The sequence below is a fragment of the Vicugna pacos genome, chromosome X (assembly GCF_048564905.1).
Source record: "Vicugna pacos chromosome X, VicPac4, whole genome shotgun sequence".
In the NCBI taxonomy this organism is placed as follows: domain Eukaryota; kingdom Metazoa; phylum Chordata; class Mammalia; order Artiodactyla; family Camelidae; genus Vicugna; species Vicugna pacos.
The window spans coordinates 52,303,078-52,320,513 of NC_133023.1; the positions used below are offsets into that span (position 1 = coordinate 52,303,078).

The window sequence follows — 17,436 nt, forward strand, 5'->3', positions numbered from 1 at the left end:
AAATCTCTTTCCCCAAATAAGCCATCAAAACCATGAACAACTTTAACAAGAAAAAAGTAGGCTAAAGAGAATCATCTGTGCCCAAGTTCCTGGAAAACAGTTGGATTAATGACTCCAAAAGATTACACTGGATTTTATACAGTTCAGTGCAGTTGTAGCCTGCCCATCTTAGACATTTACTTATGTAAAGCTTGGAGAATTTTTCTGATGGAGCAATAGAGCATGAGAGAAAGGAAGTGGTTTTCTCATAGATACTTGGGTAATGACATTGATGCTAAAATGTACATATTCCTAATACCAAACTCTCACCCCAAAGACTAGTTAATGGGTGTTTCCCTGTGGAAAAGGAAGTGCCTGTCTGAAAGAGATCCATGCACTGACCAAGATTTCCCTGAGTCATCTTGAAGTATACACTGTGATGGCTATGTGAAAGATCAGAGGAGGTCCTTGACTCTTGAAGTCTAGTCTTGGCTCCATCTCTCCACCTCTACCTTATTATGAAATCTTAGTCATGTTCTTTTCATTCTCTAGACTGCAAATTTCATCTCTCTAAAATTAACAAAGTTGAAGTAGGTGTTCTTTCAAGCTTTGATCTTCTTTGACATTTTAAGCAAAGGCATGCATATCATGTGTAAGATTCGTGAATTTGGAGGTTTAGTAAAGTAGCCACAACATTAGCAATGTGAGGCTGCAGGAAATAAGCCCTCTATATGCCATCTATAGAGTCTGCTTTAACCATCTCTTCTTTTCAAAGAAAATTTTCTGTCATTATGGTCCATGGATGATTTCAGTGAGAGAGGTTTCTGTGCTTGGCCAGCTTTTGTTGCCACTTTTATAAACAAAGTATTTGTGAAACATCTGCTGTAATCAAGTTGGTAAGGTACACATTCACTGGGCCCATGTTCTACCATCATTCTCCACAAAAGCCATCTGTATCCTTTGATTTTTAAAATATCTTTTTTTAACATTTTTTATTGATTTATAATCATTTTACAATGTTGTGTCAAATTCCAGTGTTCAGCACAATTTTTCAGTCATTTATGGACATATACACACTCATTGTCACATTTTTTTTTCTGTGAGTTATCATAACATTTTGTGTATATTTCCCTGTGCTATACAGTGTAATCTTGTTTATCTATTCTACAATTTTGAAATCACAGTCTATCCCTTCCCACCCTCCACCCCCCCTGGTAACCACAAGTCTGCATTCTCTGTCTGTGAGTCTATTTCTGTCCTGTATTTATGCTTTGTTTTTGTTTGTTTGTTTTTGTTTTTTAGATTCCACATATGAGCGATCTCATGTGGTATTTTTCTTTCTCTTTCTGGCTTACTTCACTTAGAATGACATTCTCAGAGGAAGAGTAAGTTCAAGACAGGGAATTAAAACTAAAATGCCTTGCTGAGCCTCTTAGCATCCTCCTAGAGAAACATCACAGGCATGTAATAGTTAAGCTCCAGGTTTCTGGGAGGGACAGGAGGAAAGACCCTGGCCTCCTTTCTGGATGCCAGTCCTCACAACACCACTTCTCTCCTGCTTCCTTTTTGGTTGCTATAAATGGAATCTGGCATCTAGGCATTCCTCTGTAGTCTCTGGGGCACTGAGAACACACAGAAAGGAAGCCCTGTAATATATTTCCCCCTTTTGGCAAGTTTTTGCCTTGAATAAAGCCAGAAGATTAGACTGTATTCTAATACTGTTGAATTTCAGTAGCTTTGCACCCATCCTTCAGACCAGTTAGAAGCACCTAAAACTAATATAGCATGTTATGGTTGAGAAACTAGCTTTCATTTGATTTTTCAAAGCAACTCTTTGAGGTCGGGAGAACAGAGATTAACCAAGCCATTTTACTGAAGAGAAAACTGAGTCCCATAGAGATGAAATAACTAGCTCAAACTCACACAGCCACTGAATGACAGAACCAGGATCCAAATCTAAACATGAGGGATTCCAACACTATGAAGCTGATATTTCATATGCTACAAGAAGAAACCTACTCAGAAGATATTAGAGAGAGAAAATGCTTTTCAATGATCTCTGTTCATATTGGTATTTCTACAATAATCACTAACCCTGTTAAAGTACTGCTTATCCTCCTATGTAACAATGTTCTAAACGGAGTGATGCATCTTGGGGTACAGGATGGCATTGCCATCTCCTGCCTTTAAAGAGGATAAGCTGACTTGGGGATGTAAGGGAAGACCAGCAAAACCATCTTGAATAAAATCTTAATAAACGCTTGTTTACAGCCATGGAAATTATTTTCCATTGTTATATGTGAAACACATACTAATGTTATAAATTGAAAGAAGGCTGAATTTTCTTTCTCAAGACAATCTTGTGGGCACAGCTACATGATCTAACACCAGAGCAAGAAGTTGAGAGACCTGGCTGGATTCTAGACCCATCATGATGCCTTTCTGAGGATGATCCTAGAGAAGTCTGGAACTCAAGCTGTCTAACTTGTTAAAAAAAAGATGTCAAATCAACAATTCCTTCTACCTCTGAAATTTTGAGTCTGAATGATCTATTACCATTTAATTGTCCTAGACACATTGCTGCCACTAGAATGCAGTCATACACTGAACTATGTTGCTAAGGTTTCCCCAGTGTAACTTACAGGTTCTTTCCCATCCATGGCCTCCATCCATAGTCTTCTGTTAGCTTCTGAAAGGGCCTGCAGAGTGATGGTTCCTGGCCTAAGGAAAAAATGACAAGTTGAAAGAAAACTCACCTGAGAGAATGGAGTCTTATGATCTAGGGCCCCTCTCAGCCCTGGGAGTTGTCACACTGAGCAGGCACAGGCATACAAAATACCAACATTTCAAAATTGCTCTTACTCAGAAAAACAATGGAACACTTAGAGAATAGTTAACTTTGGAAATGCTGGTGGAGGTGGTACCTTGATGACCTCATGCCAGGGTCAGGCAAGGAAATAGGAAGGCAGATATAAAGGCAGATGCTGATATCTCAGCATAATACACATTTATATTGGCCTCATTGTGCTTGAGTCAAACTGAGGTTCTCTCTGCCTCTGTCTCTTGAAAACCAGCCATTTTGTCTGAGCTCTAGGGACACACTCATCTATCAGAAAAATGGCTTTGCTACTTCTACCACCTAGGATGTCCAGGGAGCACTTCAGGTGTAAAGAATTCAACAACATATGTAATGGCTCAGCCACAGGGAGGAGGACTTTTGGCTCATTTAAGCAATCTTATGAATGATAATAACAACTAATAGTTATTGTATGCTCACTAGATGCCAGGTTCTTTTCTAAATATTTTATAGGTATTAACTAACTTAATTTCTCAGGAAGCCTATAGAGTCAGGACTATAGTAATCCCTATTTTACAGAAGGGGAAACTGAGGCACAGGGAGGTCACCTAAGTTCACATAGTGGGTCTGTATAGCGCCAGGATTTCAATTGAGGAATTTTGGTCCAGCAGCCATGTTCCTTCTTAACCACTACACTATAAGGCATCTTCTGCATGGCAGATGACTTCAAATCCAATTTTATTCTATTTACTTGCAAGCTACATATACCCAGAGATACTCTAAGTTGGTATATTCTGTTCTTTTCAGACCTTCACAACCAAACTGGAATTTGGGACTGACCATATTCTTGCAAGCATAAATTCTTCTCCTTTCTCTACTTAGCTGTGTCATTATGAGAAGCTTGCTCCTCTTACTCCTTCTATGTTAAGATGAGACCTCTCTCGGAGTCATGAAATGATAAGAGTAATGATGAGAGAGTTCAGTCGAAAAGTCACTGGGCCTCAGTTTCTTTATCCATAAAAGTGTTGGAACAGATGAGGTGGGAGGTCCTTTCCAGCTCCAATTTTGTTCTGCCTGTCCTTCCATCTCTCATTCATTTAAGCACTCTTTAAAAAGAAAAGCCCCCAAATGATTTTTAAGCCAGAATTAACTGAAAACTGGGACTTGGCTTTGGGCTGGATTCTTTCAAGTTTACCTTTCTCTAAGAAATATCCAATCTTTGGGATATATCTTATGGGGCTAGAAAGTCTAGAAATCTTTGTAAAGACAGCTCCTGACTCAGTCCTGAAGCCAGAGGAAGGAGGATAAGCAAATGAGCAACAGACATAAGAGCAGATGCTGTAGACTACATAGAATATTAAACCCATCTTAGAACTCACTTTCCCTATCTGGGAAATCAAAAAGGCACTATGCGTCCTCTCTTGACTATACAGAGAAGCTGAAAGAATAAGTAAGTGACTATTTAGGGAGAATTTCGAGATTCTTCAGTGCTACTGAAAGTCAAATTCAAAGAATATTATTGTTAAGAACTAAATGACAATATAGAAAGAGTACTGACTTCTAGTCCAGGCTTTTCCATGATGACCTTAGACCAATCTTTTGCCCTCCCTGAGGTCTCACTCACCCATCTAAAATAAACATATCTGCAGTAGAGTGCAGTGCTCAAGAGTGTGAGTTTGGAAACTAGTACACTTAGATTTGGATCCTAGCTCGAACATTTACTAGCTGTATCACCTAAGCTGCTTTACTCTCTGCCCCCTTCTCTTTGTGAAATTGGGATAATAACACCCCCTATTTCCTGTGACTGTGATGAAAACTAACAGAAATTATACACTTAAAAGGCTGAGAATGTTGCCTGGCACATAGGAGGTACTTAGCAAACGTTAGCAGTTGTTGCTGTTGCCACCAGTGTCATTGCTGTTATTCTTATTCTTATTCTTATTCTTATTCTTATTTTTATTCTTATTCTTATTCCCCTTCAAGCTCTGATGGGCTATGAGCCTGTGGCTTCAAATATTGGTAGGAACACTAATAAAAGAGTTACCCTCTATTCCTGAAATAGAAAAGGGACTCCTTTGTTCTATCCCACAGAGAACATGAGTTCAGGTGCCTCACGCCTACAGGGAGGCCAGCCTCTGTCCCTTATATCAGACTGACTATCCAGGAAAGATGTCACATCTTTCAGAAAACTCCACATGCACAGAGGTACTTCAGCATCTGTTCATTATTATACTTGACCCTCTATTTCACAATATATTTATTCTGCTTATAATAGACAATGAAGTAAAATCAAAAAGAACATGGATTTTGGAGACCTACAGACCAGGGTTTGAGCTCAGTGTTGCTGCTATGTGACTTTGATTAGGCAAGGCAGTTAAATATATCCAAGTCTCAGTCTCCTCACTTATAAAATGGAGGAGGAGCTTAAATGAGGGAATGTTTTTTAAAGTGCCCAATATGTGGCAAGTAAAATCAAAGACACAACAAAATTTGAATTCCTTGGTCCAGTCTCAGAATTCCTCAGCATTCTAGGGTAGGAAAAAAAAACATTTAAAAATGAATACCAAATTTAGTATCTACCATGAGCTAAATAGCACTTGGTACAAGATATATAAAGGTAAATTGATCCTAGCTCCTAAACTCCAGCAAACTGTTTGCAACTGCTTTGCATTCCTGGAAATATTATTTGCAAGCAGCTTGCAAATTTGAGCTGAAAAGGAAATCAGAATGGAACTAGACACAGAAAAGATTAATTTCACCTAAGCACCTTGATGCTGCAGAGCCATAGACACTTTAAAGTTTCAAGAGAAGGAGGTCACAGCTAACAGTCACTTTCCCCTTCCTATTGGGCCTCAAGCAGATGGGAAAAATGAGTGACAGATTCATCATTATTGGTAACAATGTTTATTTATGGTTACAGCCATGTTTGATTGGGACCATCTATTTTTAACAACAACAACAACAACAAAACCATATAGATTCACAAACAAATATTTAAAATGGAGAAACAAATAGTTGCTTATTCCCAGACAAAAAATATGCCCTATTTTCTCAGTCTAATCTATGATTCCAGTCATTGATAATTTTGTTTGTATGACAATTGTAAATCAACCTTCAAGTTCCTTTCTAGCAATATGATCATTTTACTAAATTCTATTATATTACTCAATGTCTAATACGTAGAAATAATAGACACTTACTCACTGAATTCTGGATCAGCCTCCCTACTACATAATATGCCTATCTCTAAAGTAACTCCAAACACTCTCATTTTAAAATTTAAAGGATCAATTCCCTACTGATAAAATTGCCCAGATTCAAAAAAAGGACACTGGAGGAGAGAGAGTAAAGCTCAGTTATAGAGCACATGCCTAGCCTGCACGAGGTTCTGGGTTCAATCCCCAGTACCTCCATTAAAATTTTTAAAAAATTAAATTTTAAAAAATTTAGTGTTTTTTTTTTAAAAAGAGGGGACTGGAGAGAAACAAATACAACTGAGTTGACATGCCTCTGCTGAAATCTGAAAGTTGATAATCAAACTATTTCGACTTTACATAAATACCTGCAAAATAGAAAAAGTCCATATCATGTTTGCACCAAGTAGGGGAAATAAAGACTCCCCAAACTCCCCAATACCACTATGACCCTCAACCCAATCACTTTTCCCTTAAATATGTGTTCCAATTCACGTTTTCTTGTATGTTATATTAGGAGATAAAAAGAATGGCTTTTGTTATTCTGTCCTTTTGGCATCATCACCAAATGTGAACCTTTTGCATCTATAATAGCAAATTAAATCCTAAGAGTAGCTTTTGCTGCCTAGAGCAGTTGAGGCAAAGCTGATTGAACCTTGCATAGAGAGAACCAGCCCTGGGCCAGGTCTGACAGCGATCCCTGTGAAGGGCAGTGAGAAGAGCCAAGACAACAATGCCATGAATAGATGTGCTCATTTTTATCGAATAGAGATGACAGAGGAAAATAAAATACCTACCCAGGCTCAGCACCTGGCACATGGAGACATTGCCAATTCACACAAGCACTTCTTACCTTTCATTAGTTTCTATATCAAAACAGAATCTCTTATCGATAGACTCCGTCTTCCTTCTCACGCAGTACTTCAGGGTTAAGTCCAAGGGCCCCTGATATAAGAGAAGGATTAATAGCCAATTTGAAAAATAATACATAGAAGCTTCTTCTGCCTAATGCAGTGTCTTCAGTGTCACTTGGAAGGCATCTGTCAGTGCAGCAGGGGCAATGTTTAGCTCATTGAGAACCTTGTTCCTTCAAATGATAGTTGCAACAAAGTGGCAGATGGTTTTTCTCTGCTCCAAAAACCAACGGCTGAGTCCAGGAGAAAATGCTCAGGATAAGCCAGTGCTCTTTTCCAAGTGTGGTATATTACATAGGAAGCTAATTACACAACATGTAAGGAGGATGTAGGAGAAACAGGCGGCCCAAGTGGCATTAAGTGTACAGAATAAAATTTTCGTGAGACTTCTTGGTAGAGAGGTTGCAATAGGTAAGTGTCTGTCTGAAACACTCTTTCCATGAAAGAGGTATACACAAAAGGGGAGACAAACATTTTCCCCTTCCAGACTCTGACGGATGACAGGAATTGCAAAAGCAACCTCTCCAAAGATAGGGCAGGAGTAGGGAAAATAAGAAAATTTGTGTAATTGTCAAGGTGGCATTTGGTATTTCCTATGTGCAGGATATAGCCCACCTTGGTCTTGTGGATACTTAACAAGGTCACAGACATCCACTTGTCTACAGATTACAATTTCCCAAATCCCACATCACCCAGCTTCCCTCTATTATCTCAACAGAGACAACGTGGTATAGGAAAGAGAAGTAACATTTATTGATCACCGACTACGTGTCATATATTATGCCAGGTATTTCTAAACTATCTTTCTTCATAACAACCCTTAGAGGGAAGTGAGGCTCAGAGAGGTAAAATGGCTTACCCAAATTCACCCAAGTCAGTATAGTAGAGATATCAATAAACTAGGAAGTTTAAAACCTGGAGTTTTGTCTCAGTTATGCCACTTACTAGCTATAATGGCCCAGGGTACCTCATTTTCCATCTCTGAATATAAACTGCACAATCTATTAAATGGGAATAATATTACCCATATTGCTGTCTCAAATTCAGAAACACTGCCCAAGTGCTAGGTCTGTGCCTAAGCACTATACCATTCAAACTGGTCCATACAGCTGATCATCCAATATTTCTCTCTTACTGGCACACTCAAACCCTTTGCAGGCCTACCCTTTTCCTCTCCTGAACTATAAAAACACAGCTCTAAGTTGATCTTTCAATATGCCTTCCCAACCCCAACACATAGGGTAACAAGCATTGTTAGCCTTGCCCTAGGACAGTGATTGACATCATCATGAACTCACCCTACCTTTTTAAACTCTCAACTCCCTTAGATTTGGCAATGCCACAGCTCAGGGGTCTAGACCCTGCCCACCTCTCCAGGTTCACCTCCAGCCACCATCATCTGTTTTATGCCATATCCATGCAAAAGTATTCTTATTTCACACATATGCCGTGATCTTTCATGACTCCAAATTTGCATTTACAATTTCCTCTACCCAAAATGACTTTATCTATATTCTTTGACTGGCTAAACTCTTACTTATACAAACTGTAGTTCAGCTTTCATTTCCTCAAAATTCCTTCCCCAATTCCATGTATGGTCTACTATGTGTTTTCCACATTGTATTAAAGCTTCCTTTTTTTGTTTGAGTTCCCCACTTGACTGAAGCTTCTAAAGGATGAGGACAGTGTTTTCTTTATCTTTATATCTATAGTATATAGTAAAGAGTTGGCACTCAATAAATATTTATATACTACATTATCATCCTTGCCATTTTTTCTGATGAGAAGAATGATACTGAAAAACATTCAGTATACTCAAGATCAAAAAACTACTAGGCCACAGAGCTGGGATTTAAAACCAGTTCTTGAGATAGGAGTATTCAAGATGGTGGAGTAGGGAGACCCAGGGCTTATGTACTCCCAGACACAGCAAAATTACAACTATTTACATAGCAACTATTGATGAGAACAATCTGAAGATAAGCAGAAAAGATCTTCTACAACTAAAAATATAAAGAAGGAAATGTGACAATGAATATATATATGTTCATGTATAACTGAAAAATTGTGCTCTACACTAGAATTTGACACAACATTGCAAAATGATTATAACTCAATAAAAAATGTTACAAAATAAAAAATAAATAAAAAATAAAAATAAAAGCTATGGTAAAAAAAATAAAGAAGGAACTACAACTAGATGGGTAGGAGGGGCAGAGACATGGTATAGTCAAGACCCACACCTCTGGGTAGGTGACCCACAACTGGGAAAATAATTACAACTGCAGACTTCCTCCCGAAGAAGTGAGGGGTCTGGTTACCATATTGGGCTCCCAGTCAAGAGGTCCTGCACCAGGAAGACAAGGTGTCAGAACAACTGGCTTTGAAAGCCAGCAGGGCTTGCTTTTGGGAGAACCCGAAGGGTGTACAAAATTGACACTCTGTTCTTAAAAGGCACACACAAAATCTCACATGCTCTGAGAAACCAGGACAGAGACAGTAATTTGAAAAGAGCCTGGGTCAAATCCACTTGCTGGTATTAGAGAGACACTCAGAAAGGCAGGAGACAGCTGGAACTCACCCCAGAGACACAGATGCTGGCAGCAGACATTTATTGGGGAGTTTATTTTACCATGAGGACACAGGTGCTGGCAAGCACCATTTTGGAATACTCACTCTAGCTTATTAGTGCCAGACATGGTCCCAACCAACAGCAAAGTGGCACCAGTCCTGGGACACTGCAAGCCAAGCAGCCAGCCACACAGGGATACAGCTCTACCCACCAACAGGCTAGCAGCAGCCATAGGTCCCCCTGGACCACTCAGCAATTCCAGGACCTAGCCCCTTCCAATAGAGGGCACAGGACCCAGCCCTACCCACCAGTGGGCCAGCACACGCCCCAGGAACTGGCCTCACTCCTTAGCAAGAAGGAACCAGCCCCAGGACACATGGGGCTCTAATACTGCTCACCAGTGTGCTGAAACCAGCACTGAGACACCGTGCCCTGAAACCAGACAACACAGGATCCAGCCCTGCTAAAGAGCAGGCTGACACTAGCTCCCAGGCCCCAGCTTAGCCTAGCAGCAGCTTGAAACACACTGGGACACCCACTTTGGGCCCTATAAGAGGCCAACTAGTATCCCAGCCATGCCCACCAGTGGGCCAGCACAAGGACCAGGGCACAACCTCACCCACCAATGGGCAGGCACCAGTCCCAGGACTCCCTGGGCCCCACAGCCATCCACCATGGGACTCAGACCCACCCACTAGTGGGTGGAAGCTTCAGCCCTAGACAAGACCTACCAACCAACCAGGTGAAGGGTCAGCCATGTCCATCAGTGTGCCTACAACAGTAGGCCCTACCAAAACAGAAGGGCCCACACATCCCACATAAGGCATACCCTACATCATATAGCTCCTGTGAAGAGAGGGAAGTGTACTTCTGGACCCAGCAGGATATCTCCTATATAAGGCCACTTCTCCAAGATAAGGACACCCACCTAATACATAGACATTAAACAGAGAATCAGACAAAATAAGGAAACAGAGGAACATGTTTGAAACAAGAGAACAAGATAAAACTCCAGAAAAAGAGCTAAGCAAAATGAACATGTATTTTACCTAAAAAAAGTTTCAAGGTAATGATCATAAACATGCACAGTGAACTGAAGGGAATAGTGAACACAGTGAGCTTAACAAAAAGAAAAAAAAATAAAGAAGAACCAAACAGAACAGAAGAATACAGTAACTGAAATAAAAAATACATTTGACAGAATCAACAGTAGATTAGATGATAAAGAGGAAAGGATGAGTGAACTGGAAGACAGAGTAGTGGAAATCACACAGGCTGACCAATAAAAATAAAAAAGAATTTTAAAAAGTGAGGACAATTTAAGAGACTTCTAGGAAAACATCAAGCACATTAATGTTCACATTATAAGGGTCACAGAAGAAGAAAGAGAGAGAGGGGCAGAATTTATTTGAAGACATATAAGCTGAAAACTTCCCTAAACTGAGAAATGAACAGACATCTAGGAAGCATATAGAATCTAAAATAGTATCAAGCCAAGGAGGTCCACATCAAGACACAATGTAATTAAAATGGAAAACATTAAAGATAAAGAGAGAATATTAAAAATAGCAAGAGAAAAGCAAACAGTTACCTACAAGGGAACTCTCATAAGACTAGCAGCAGACTTTTCAGGACAGAAGGAATTGGTACCATATATGCAAAGTGATAAGAGGGGAAAATCTACAACCAAAAATACTCTAGCTTTCAAGACTATCATTCAGATCTGAAGGAGAGATAAAAAGTTTCACAGATAAGCAAAAGCTGAAAGAATTCTGGACCACTAAACCAGCTTTACAGGAAAGGTAAAGGGATATCAATAAGTGGAAAAGAAAAGGCTATAACTACAAATTTTAAAAATTATGAAAGGAAAAATCTCATTGGTAAAGTCAAATATACAGTAAAGGTAGTAGATCTATGTCTAAAGCTAGTAGGAAGGTTAAAACACAAAAGTAGTAAGTCATCTATATCCATTATAAGTAATTAAAGGATACACAAATAAAAGGTGTAAAATATGATGTCAAAAACATTAAACACTGAGGTAGCAAAAATGAAGGGTGGTTAAAACCTATTCAAAATTAAGAGATCATCAACTTTAAAAAATTGTATACATACACACACACACACACACATATTTATACTTAAATAAGACTAACACCTACCTTTTCAAACTATTCCAAAAAATTACAGTGGCAAGAACATCTCTGAACACATTCTAAAAGGTCAGCATCACCTTGATACCAAAACCAGACAAAGACAACACAAAAACAGAAAATTACAGGCTAATATCACTGATGAACATACATGAAAAAGTCCTCAACAAAATATTAGCAAACCCAATTTAATAGTATATGAAAAAGGATCATACAACATGATCAAGTGGGATTTATCCCAAAAATGCAAGGATGGCTCAATATCCACAAATAATTCGATGCAATACACCATATTAACAAACTGAAGAATAAAAACCATATGATTATCTCAACAGATGCAGAACAAGTTTTTGACAAAGTTCAACATCCATTTATGGTTTAAAAAGACTCTTCACAAATTTGATATACAAGGAGCATACCTCAACACAATAAATACCAAATATAATGAGCCCACATATAGCATCATAGTCAGTGGTGAAGAAATGAAAGCACTTCCTCTCAGATCAGGAACAAGACAAGACACTCTTGTCACTTTTGATCAACATAGTATTGGAAATCCTAGCCACAGCAATCAGCCAAGAAAAAAGAAATAAAATGAATCCAAATTGGAAAGGAAAAAGTAAAACTGTCACTGTTCATAGATGACATGATACTATAATTAGAAAATCATAAAGACATCAGCAAAAAGCTATCACTCGCTAATGAATTCAGTAAAATTGCAGGATACAAAATTAATATACAGAAACCTGGCATTTCTACATACTAACAACAAATTATCAGAAACAGATTTTAAAAACAATCCCATTTACACTCTCATCAAAAAGAATAAAATACCTGGGAATAAATCTAAGGAGGTAAAAGACCTGTACTTACAAAACTATAAGACAATAATGAAAGAAACTGAAGATGGCACAAACAAATGGAAAGATAGTCCATGCTTATGGATGGGAAGAACTAACACTATTAAAATGACCATACTACCCAAGGCAATTTACAGATTCAACATAATCACTATCAAAATAGCAATGGCATTTTTCACAGAAAAAGAATAAGAAATGCTAAAATTTGTATGGAAAATGCAAAGATCCCGAATAGCCAAAATGATCTTGAGAAAGAAGAACAAAGCTAAAGATATCATGCTCTCTGATTTCAAATTATATTACAAAGATACAGTAATCAAAACAATATTGTACTGACACAAAAACAGACACATAAAACAATGGAACAGAATAGAAAGCCCAGTAATGAACTTATAATTATATGGTCCACTAATCTATGACAAAGGAAGCAAGAATATACAATGGGAAAAGACAGCCTCTTCAATAAATGGTGTTAGGAAAATGGAAAGCTGCATGCAAAAGAATCAAACTGGACTACTTTCTCAAATTACATACAAAAATAAACTTAAAATGGTTTAATGAATTAAGTGCAGGATTTGAAAGTATAAAACTACTAGAAGAAAACATAGGCAGTCCTCTTTATGACATCAGGCTTAGCAATATTTTTTGGATCTATCTTTTCAGGCAAGGGCAACAATAGCAAAAATAAACAAATGGAGCTGCATCAAACTAAAATACTTTTGCACAGTGAAGGAAACTATAACAAAATGGAAAGACAACCTACTAAATGGAAGAGGATATCTGCAAATAATGTATCTGATAAGGAGTTAATATCTAAAATATACATAGAACTCATAAAACTCAACATCAAAAATACAAAAAACCCAAATAAAGAATAGACAGAGGGTCTCAACTTTTCAAAAGAAGACAAATAAATGGCCAATAGGAACATTAAAGAATGTTCAACATCACTAGTCATTGGGGAAACACAAATCAAAACTATAATGAGATATCACCTCACACCTGTCAGAATGGCTATCATAAAAAAAATCAATTAATAAGAAATGTTGGCAAGGATGTAGACAGAAGGGAACCCTTGTGCACTGTTGGTGGGAATGTAAGTTGGTGCAGCAACTCTGGATATCTGTATGGAGATTCCTCAAAAATTTAAAAATAGATCTTCCACATGATCCAGCAATTCCACTCCTGGGTATTTGTTGGAAGAAAATAAAAACACTAACTAGAAAGGACATATGCACCCGTATGTCCATAGCAGTATTAATTACAATAGCCAATATATGGAAGCAACCTATGTGACCATCAATAGATAAATAGAAAAAAGATGCAGTATTAAATATAATGAAATATTAGCCATACATAAGAATGAAATCTTGCCATTTGTGACAATATGGATGGACTTAGAGGGTATTATGCTAAGTGAAACAAGTCAGACAGAGAAAGACAAATACCATATGATTTCACTTATATTTTAAATCTAAAAAAACCAAAACAAATAAACCAATATAATGAAACAGAAATAGAGTCATAGGTACAGAGAACAAACTGGTGGTTGCTAGAGGGGAAGAGGGTGGGGGGGAAATTGAGAAATAGGTGAGGAAGATTAAGAGGTATATACACTTCTAGCTACAAAACAAATGTCACAGTTATGAAATGGATAGTGTGGCAAATATAATCAATAATTATGAAATATCTTTATACGGTGACAGATCATAAGTAGACTTATCATAGTGATCCTTTCATAATGTATAGAAATATTGAATCACTATGTTGTTCACCAGGAATTACCATAGTGTTCTAGGTCAATTATACTTGAAAACAAACAAACAAAAACTCAAAGAAAAAGAGATCAGATTTGTGGTTACCAGAGGTGGGAAGTGGGGAAGGGGATGGGGAATTGGACAAAGGCATCAAAAGATACAAACTACCCATTATAAAATAAATAAGTACTAGGAATATTACTTACAACTTGATTAATAAAATTAACACTTCTGTATGTTATATACCCAAATTATTAAGGGAGTAAATCCTGAATTCTCATTACAAGGAAAACATTTTTTTCTTTTATTTTGTATCTATATGAGATGATGGTTGTTCATTGAACTTATTGTGGTAATCCTTTCATGATGTATGTCAGTCAAATCATTATGCTGTACACTTTAAACTTATACAGTGCCATATGTCACTTACATTTCAGTATAAGTGGAAGGAAAAACACTTGATGTGAAGAATGAATGAATGAATAACCAAACAAACAAACCAGTTATTGAGATTCAAAATGTAGCTCTCTCTCCTCTTACCACAACTGTATGACAGGGAAGAGATGAGAAACTTATAAAATAGTATTTGGGAATGTGCTCTGTAAAGTGAGCAGCACAACCCAAATGGAAGTTAACAGGCTGAATTGGTAGGGAACACTGGTAAGTATCACAGTCAAAAACATGATTAATTCTTCCATCTTCAAACTGGGCTAATGATACCTCACATTGCTGCTGAGAGTATAAATGAGGCACATGACAGAAGATGTCTAGTTCAGTGCCTGGCATATAGCAGACATTCAATAAATTGTAGATTTGATGTTGTTATCATTATTATAGTCTCATTTATTTGTATTATACACCTTTCTAAAACACAAAGTAGTAAAAGGAACTGAGTCAGACAACTGATAAAAGGAAACCATTTCCAACTCAATTTAGGGAAATTCAAATAACTACTTCCACCACATCCTCCTTTTTTCCTTTTTCTAAACAGAGAACTAAGTTCCTCTTTCTGTTCCATGAAGAGTCCCATGTTATAATTGCTTAGGTTGACATTATTGCCTTTTTGCAAGCAGCCACTCAATGAAAATCTAAAAGGGACAGAGAAACTAAAGGAAGGGCTTGCTCTCATCTGCTTGGAAGCTATGAAAGTGGTATCTGCTATCTCTGGCTTCAGCTTTGCAGTAGGCACCTGTGAGCCTACTGTCCAAGAATGGAACTTTGAAGTCTAGGATTTGGGAAGTAATGTGTGGACAAATAGCAAAGCAAGGGACTGCAGGACAGTGTTGCTTAAAAGCAGTTGTCAGTCAGACACATAAGCTGACTTCTGACAGAACTGGAACAAATTCTGTGCTGCAGCATTGAGTGATTTATTGGAACCATATTGAAAGGTTTTTTGGCAACTGACAGACTGGAAACTAAGGAGAGTTTTGGAGTCATGGATGAGTAACTGGCCCACATTAGAATCATGGATGAGGGTTCTGGAAACCCCATTTGGTAGTTAACTTTAGAGGTACATCTCGTCTCCAATCCACATTCAAACTAGAGTAGCAAAACTTGTAGTTAAAGACAAAAAAGAATAGTGGTTTTTCAAAAGCCAGCCACCAAATCTCAATCCTCTGTACTTTCCTATGAACAGTCTACACAAGAGAGACCTACTGTGGAAAGCACCAGCAATGGAGAAAAAAGTCGGCCCAGAAGATTTCCAAATTTCTGCCTACCAAAATTGGGTCTTCATGCATCACAGCTTTCAATGGTAACAAGTAAACTATGTTTTGCTTTGTAAACAATTTGTAAATAATAGAAATCCATAAAAATTACACCCTAAGACCCTGTCTGAGAGATAGTTAAAGGGACACACTGAACTACTTTTAGAATATGAATAGTTAAGTCTATCAGTTCTTATCTTCAGAAATCTTCAGGGGTGTGTGTGCATGTGTGTATGTTCCCAAAGCCTCTACAAAGGTAGGCAAAAGTGAGATGAAAGAATAAATTTTTTAGCTGGGTGGTCAAATACGTAAAATAATATGTAACATAATAATATATATTATATATAAGATTATATATATATATTTATATAAATATATATGTATACGTATGTGTGTGTATGTATGTATGTATGTGTGTGTGTGTGTGTGTATATATATATATATAATCAAGTTCTTCCAGATAAGTAAATTATCTTCTCAGTGTGTTAAACTCATCTTGCCACTTTTGGGAATAGACAAGTTTAGAGTGCAGAAGAAGCAGCATTAAGTACTTAAAGATATTCGAGTATTACATACAATGCAGGGTATAAGTTATTCCAACTTCAGGCAACAGACATACTCCTTTAAAAAAGGAATTTTGGAAAATGATCTGTACTTTAAACACTTGCTATTTAAAGGCATCCTATGGCAGAAACTTCTTAAAAGCAAGTAATAAACTCTCCTCTTCCAATTTATCCATATTTTTACAGATTTTCTTTGTACAATATGATGGGCACTTGTAATAATGTAATAAATGTTCTGCAAGAGTACGGGCATTTTCCAAAGGCCCAACATAATTCATAGAGATTTTTCAACTGAGTAGTATCTGGCCCAATGCAAACTTGGGCCAAGGAGAACATATGAAGTCATGCTTCACATGACAGTGATGGACTTGATTCTTTGACACTAAGTCAACATATACTGTTTTTTGAGATGCAGTCACAGATGCATTTTGAAAAAATGAGGCACACAAAAGAACTGACCTGCTTAGCACCTGGCTTCTGCTCCATAGGTGTCATGGTGAGGGTTTTGGTCTCTTTCTCATACTGGCAGTAGTATTTCACCCAGGATATTCCCAAAGCCCCTACAAAGATAGGCAACAGTGAGCTGATAGAATAAATATTTTGGCTGCATGGTCATTCCACCCCTAAGACAAAAGAGGTGTACAGCATGCTCTTCATGATCCAGATTTAGCCCTACCTTTCCCCTGAACTCCAACCCTGCAGTGTCACCTGTCCACTACAGACATGGATGTCCTAATCTTCATCCACTGCTTTCCAAATCTGCTCTGGATTTCTCCAAACCACTCTCCTTGCCATGTTCCCTGTATGAGTTGGAAATCTCTGTAATCTTCTGCTCCTCCTTCCCTGTACCCTGCCCCATTTGATCGGTGGTTGAATTCCGCCCATTCTATCCCCTACATGTGTTTCCTTCCACCTGTTTTCAAACTGAATTAGTTCAGGACCCT

The 17,436-nt window shown here is 37.8% G+C and overlaps 1 protein-coding gene across 3 annotated transcripts in view; it reads right to left on the reverse strand.

Annotated features, from left to right (window-relative positions):
• OPHN1 (oligophrenin 1) overlaps positions 1-17,436 on the reverse strand; it is a 564,560-nt gene that overhangs the window by 226,225 nt on the left and 320,899 nt on the right. For all 3 annotated transcript variants that reach the window (XM_072956529.1, XM_006215235.4, XM_015248679.3), the window contains exons 10-12: positions 16,952-17,052; positions 6,824-6,915; positions 2,622-2,700 (exon numbers count right to left, since the gene is read on the reverse strand). In XM_072956529.1, coding sequence (XP_072812630.1) covers positions 2,622-2,700; positions 6,824-6,915; positions 16,952-17,052 — 272 coding nt within the window. The remainder of the gene's footprint in view (positions 1-2,621; positions 2,701-6,823; positions 6,916-16,951; positions 17,053-17,436) is intronic.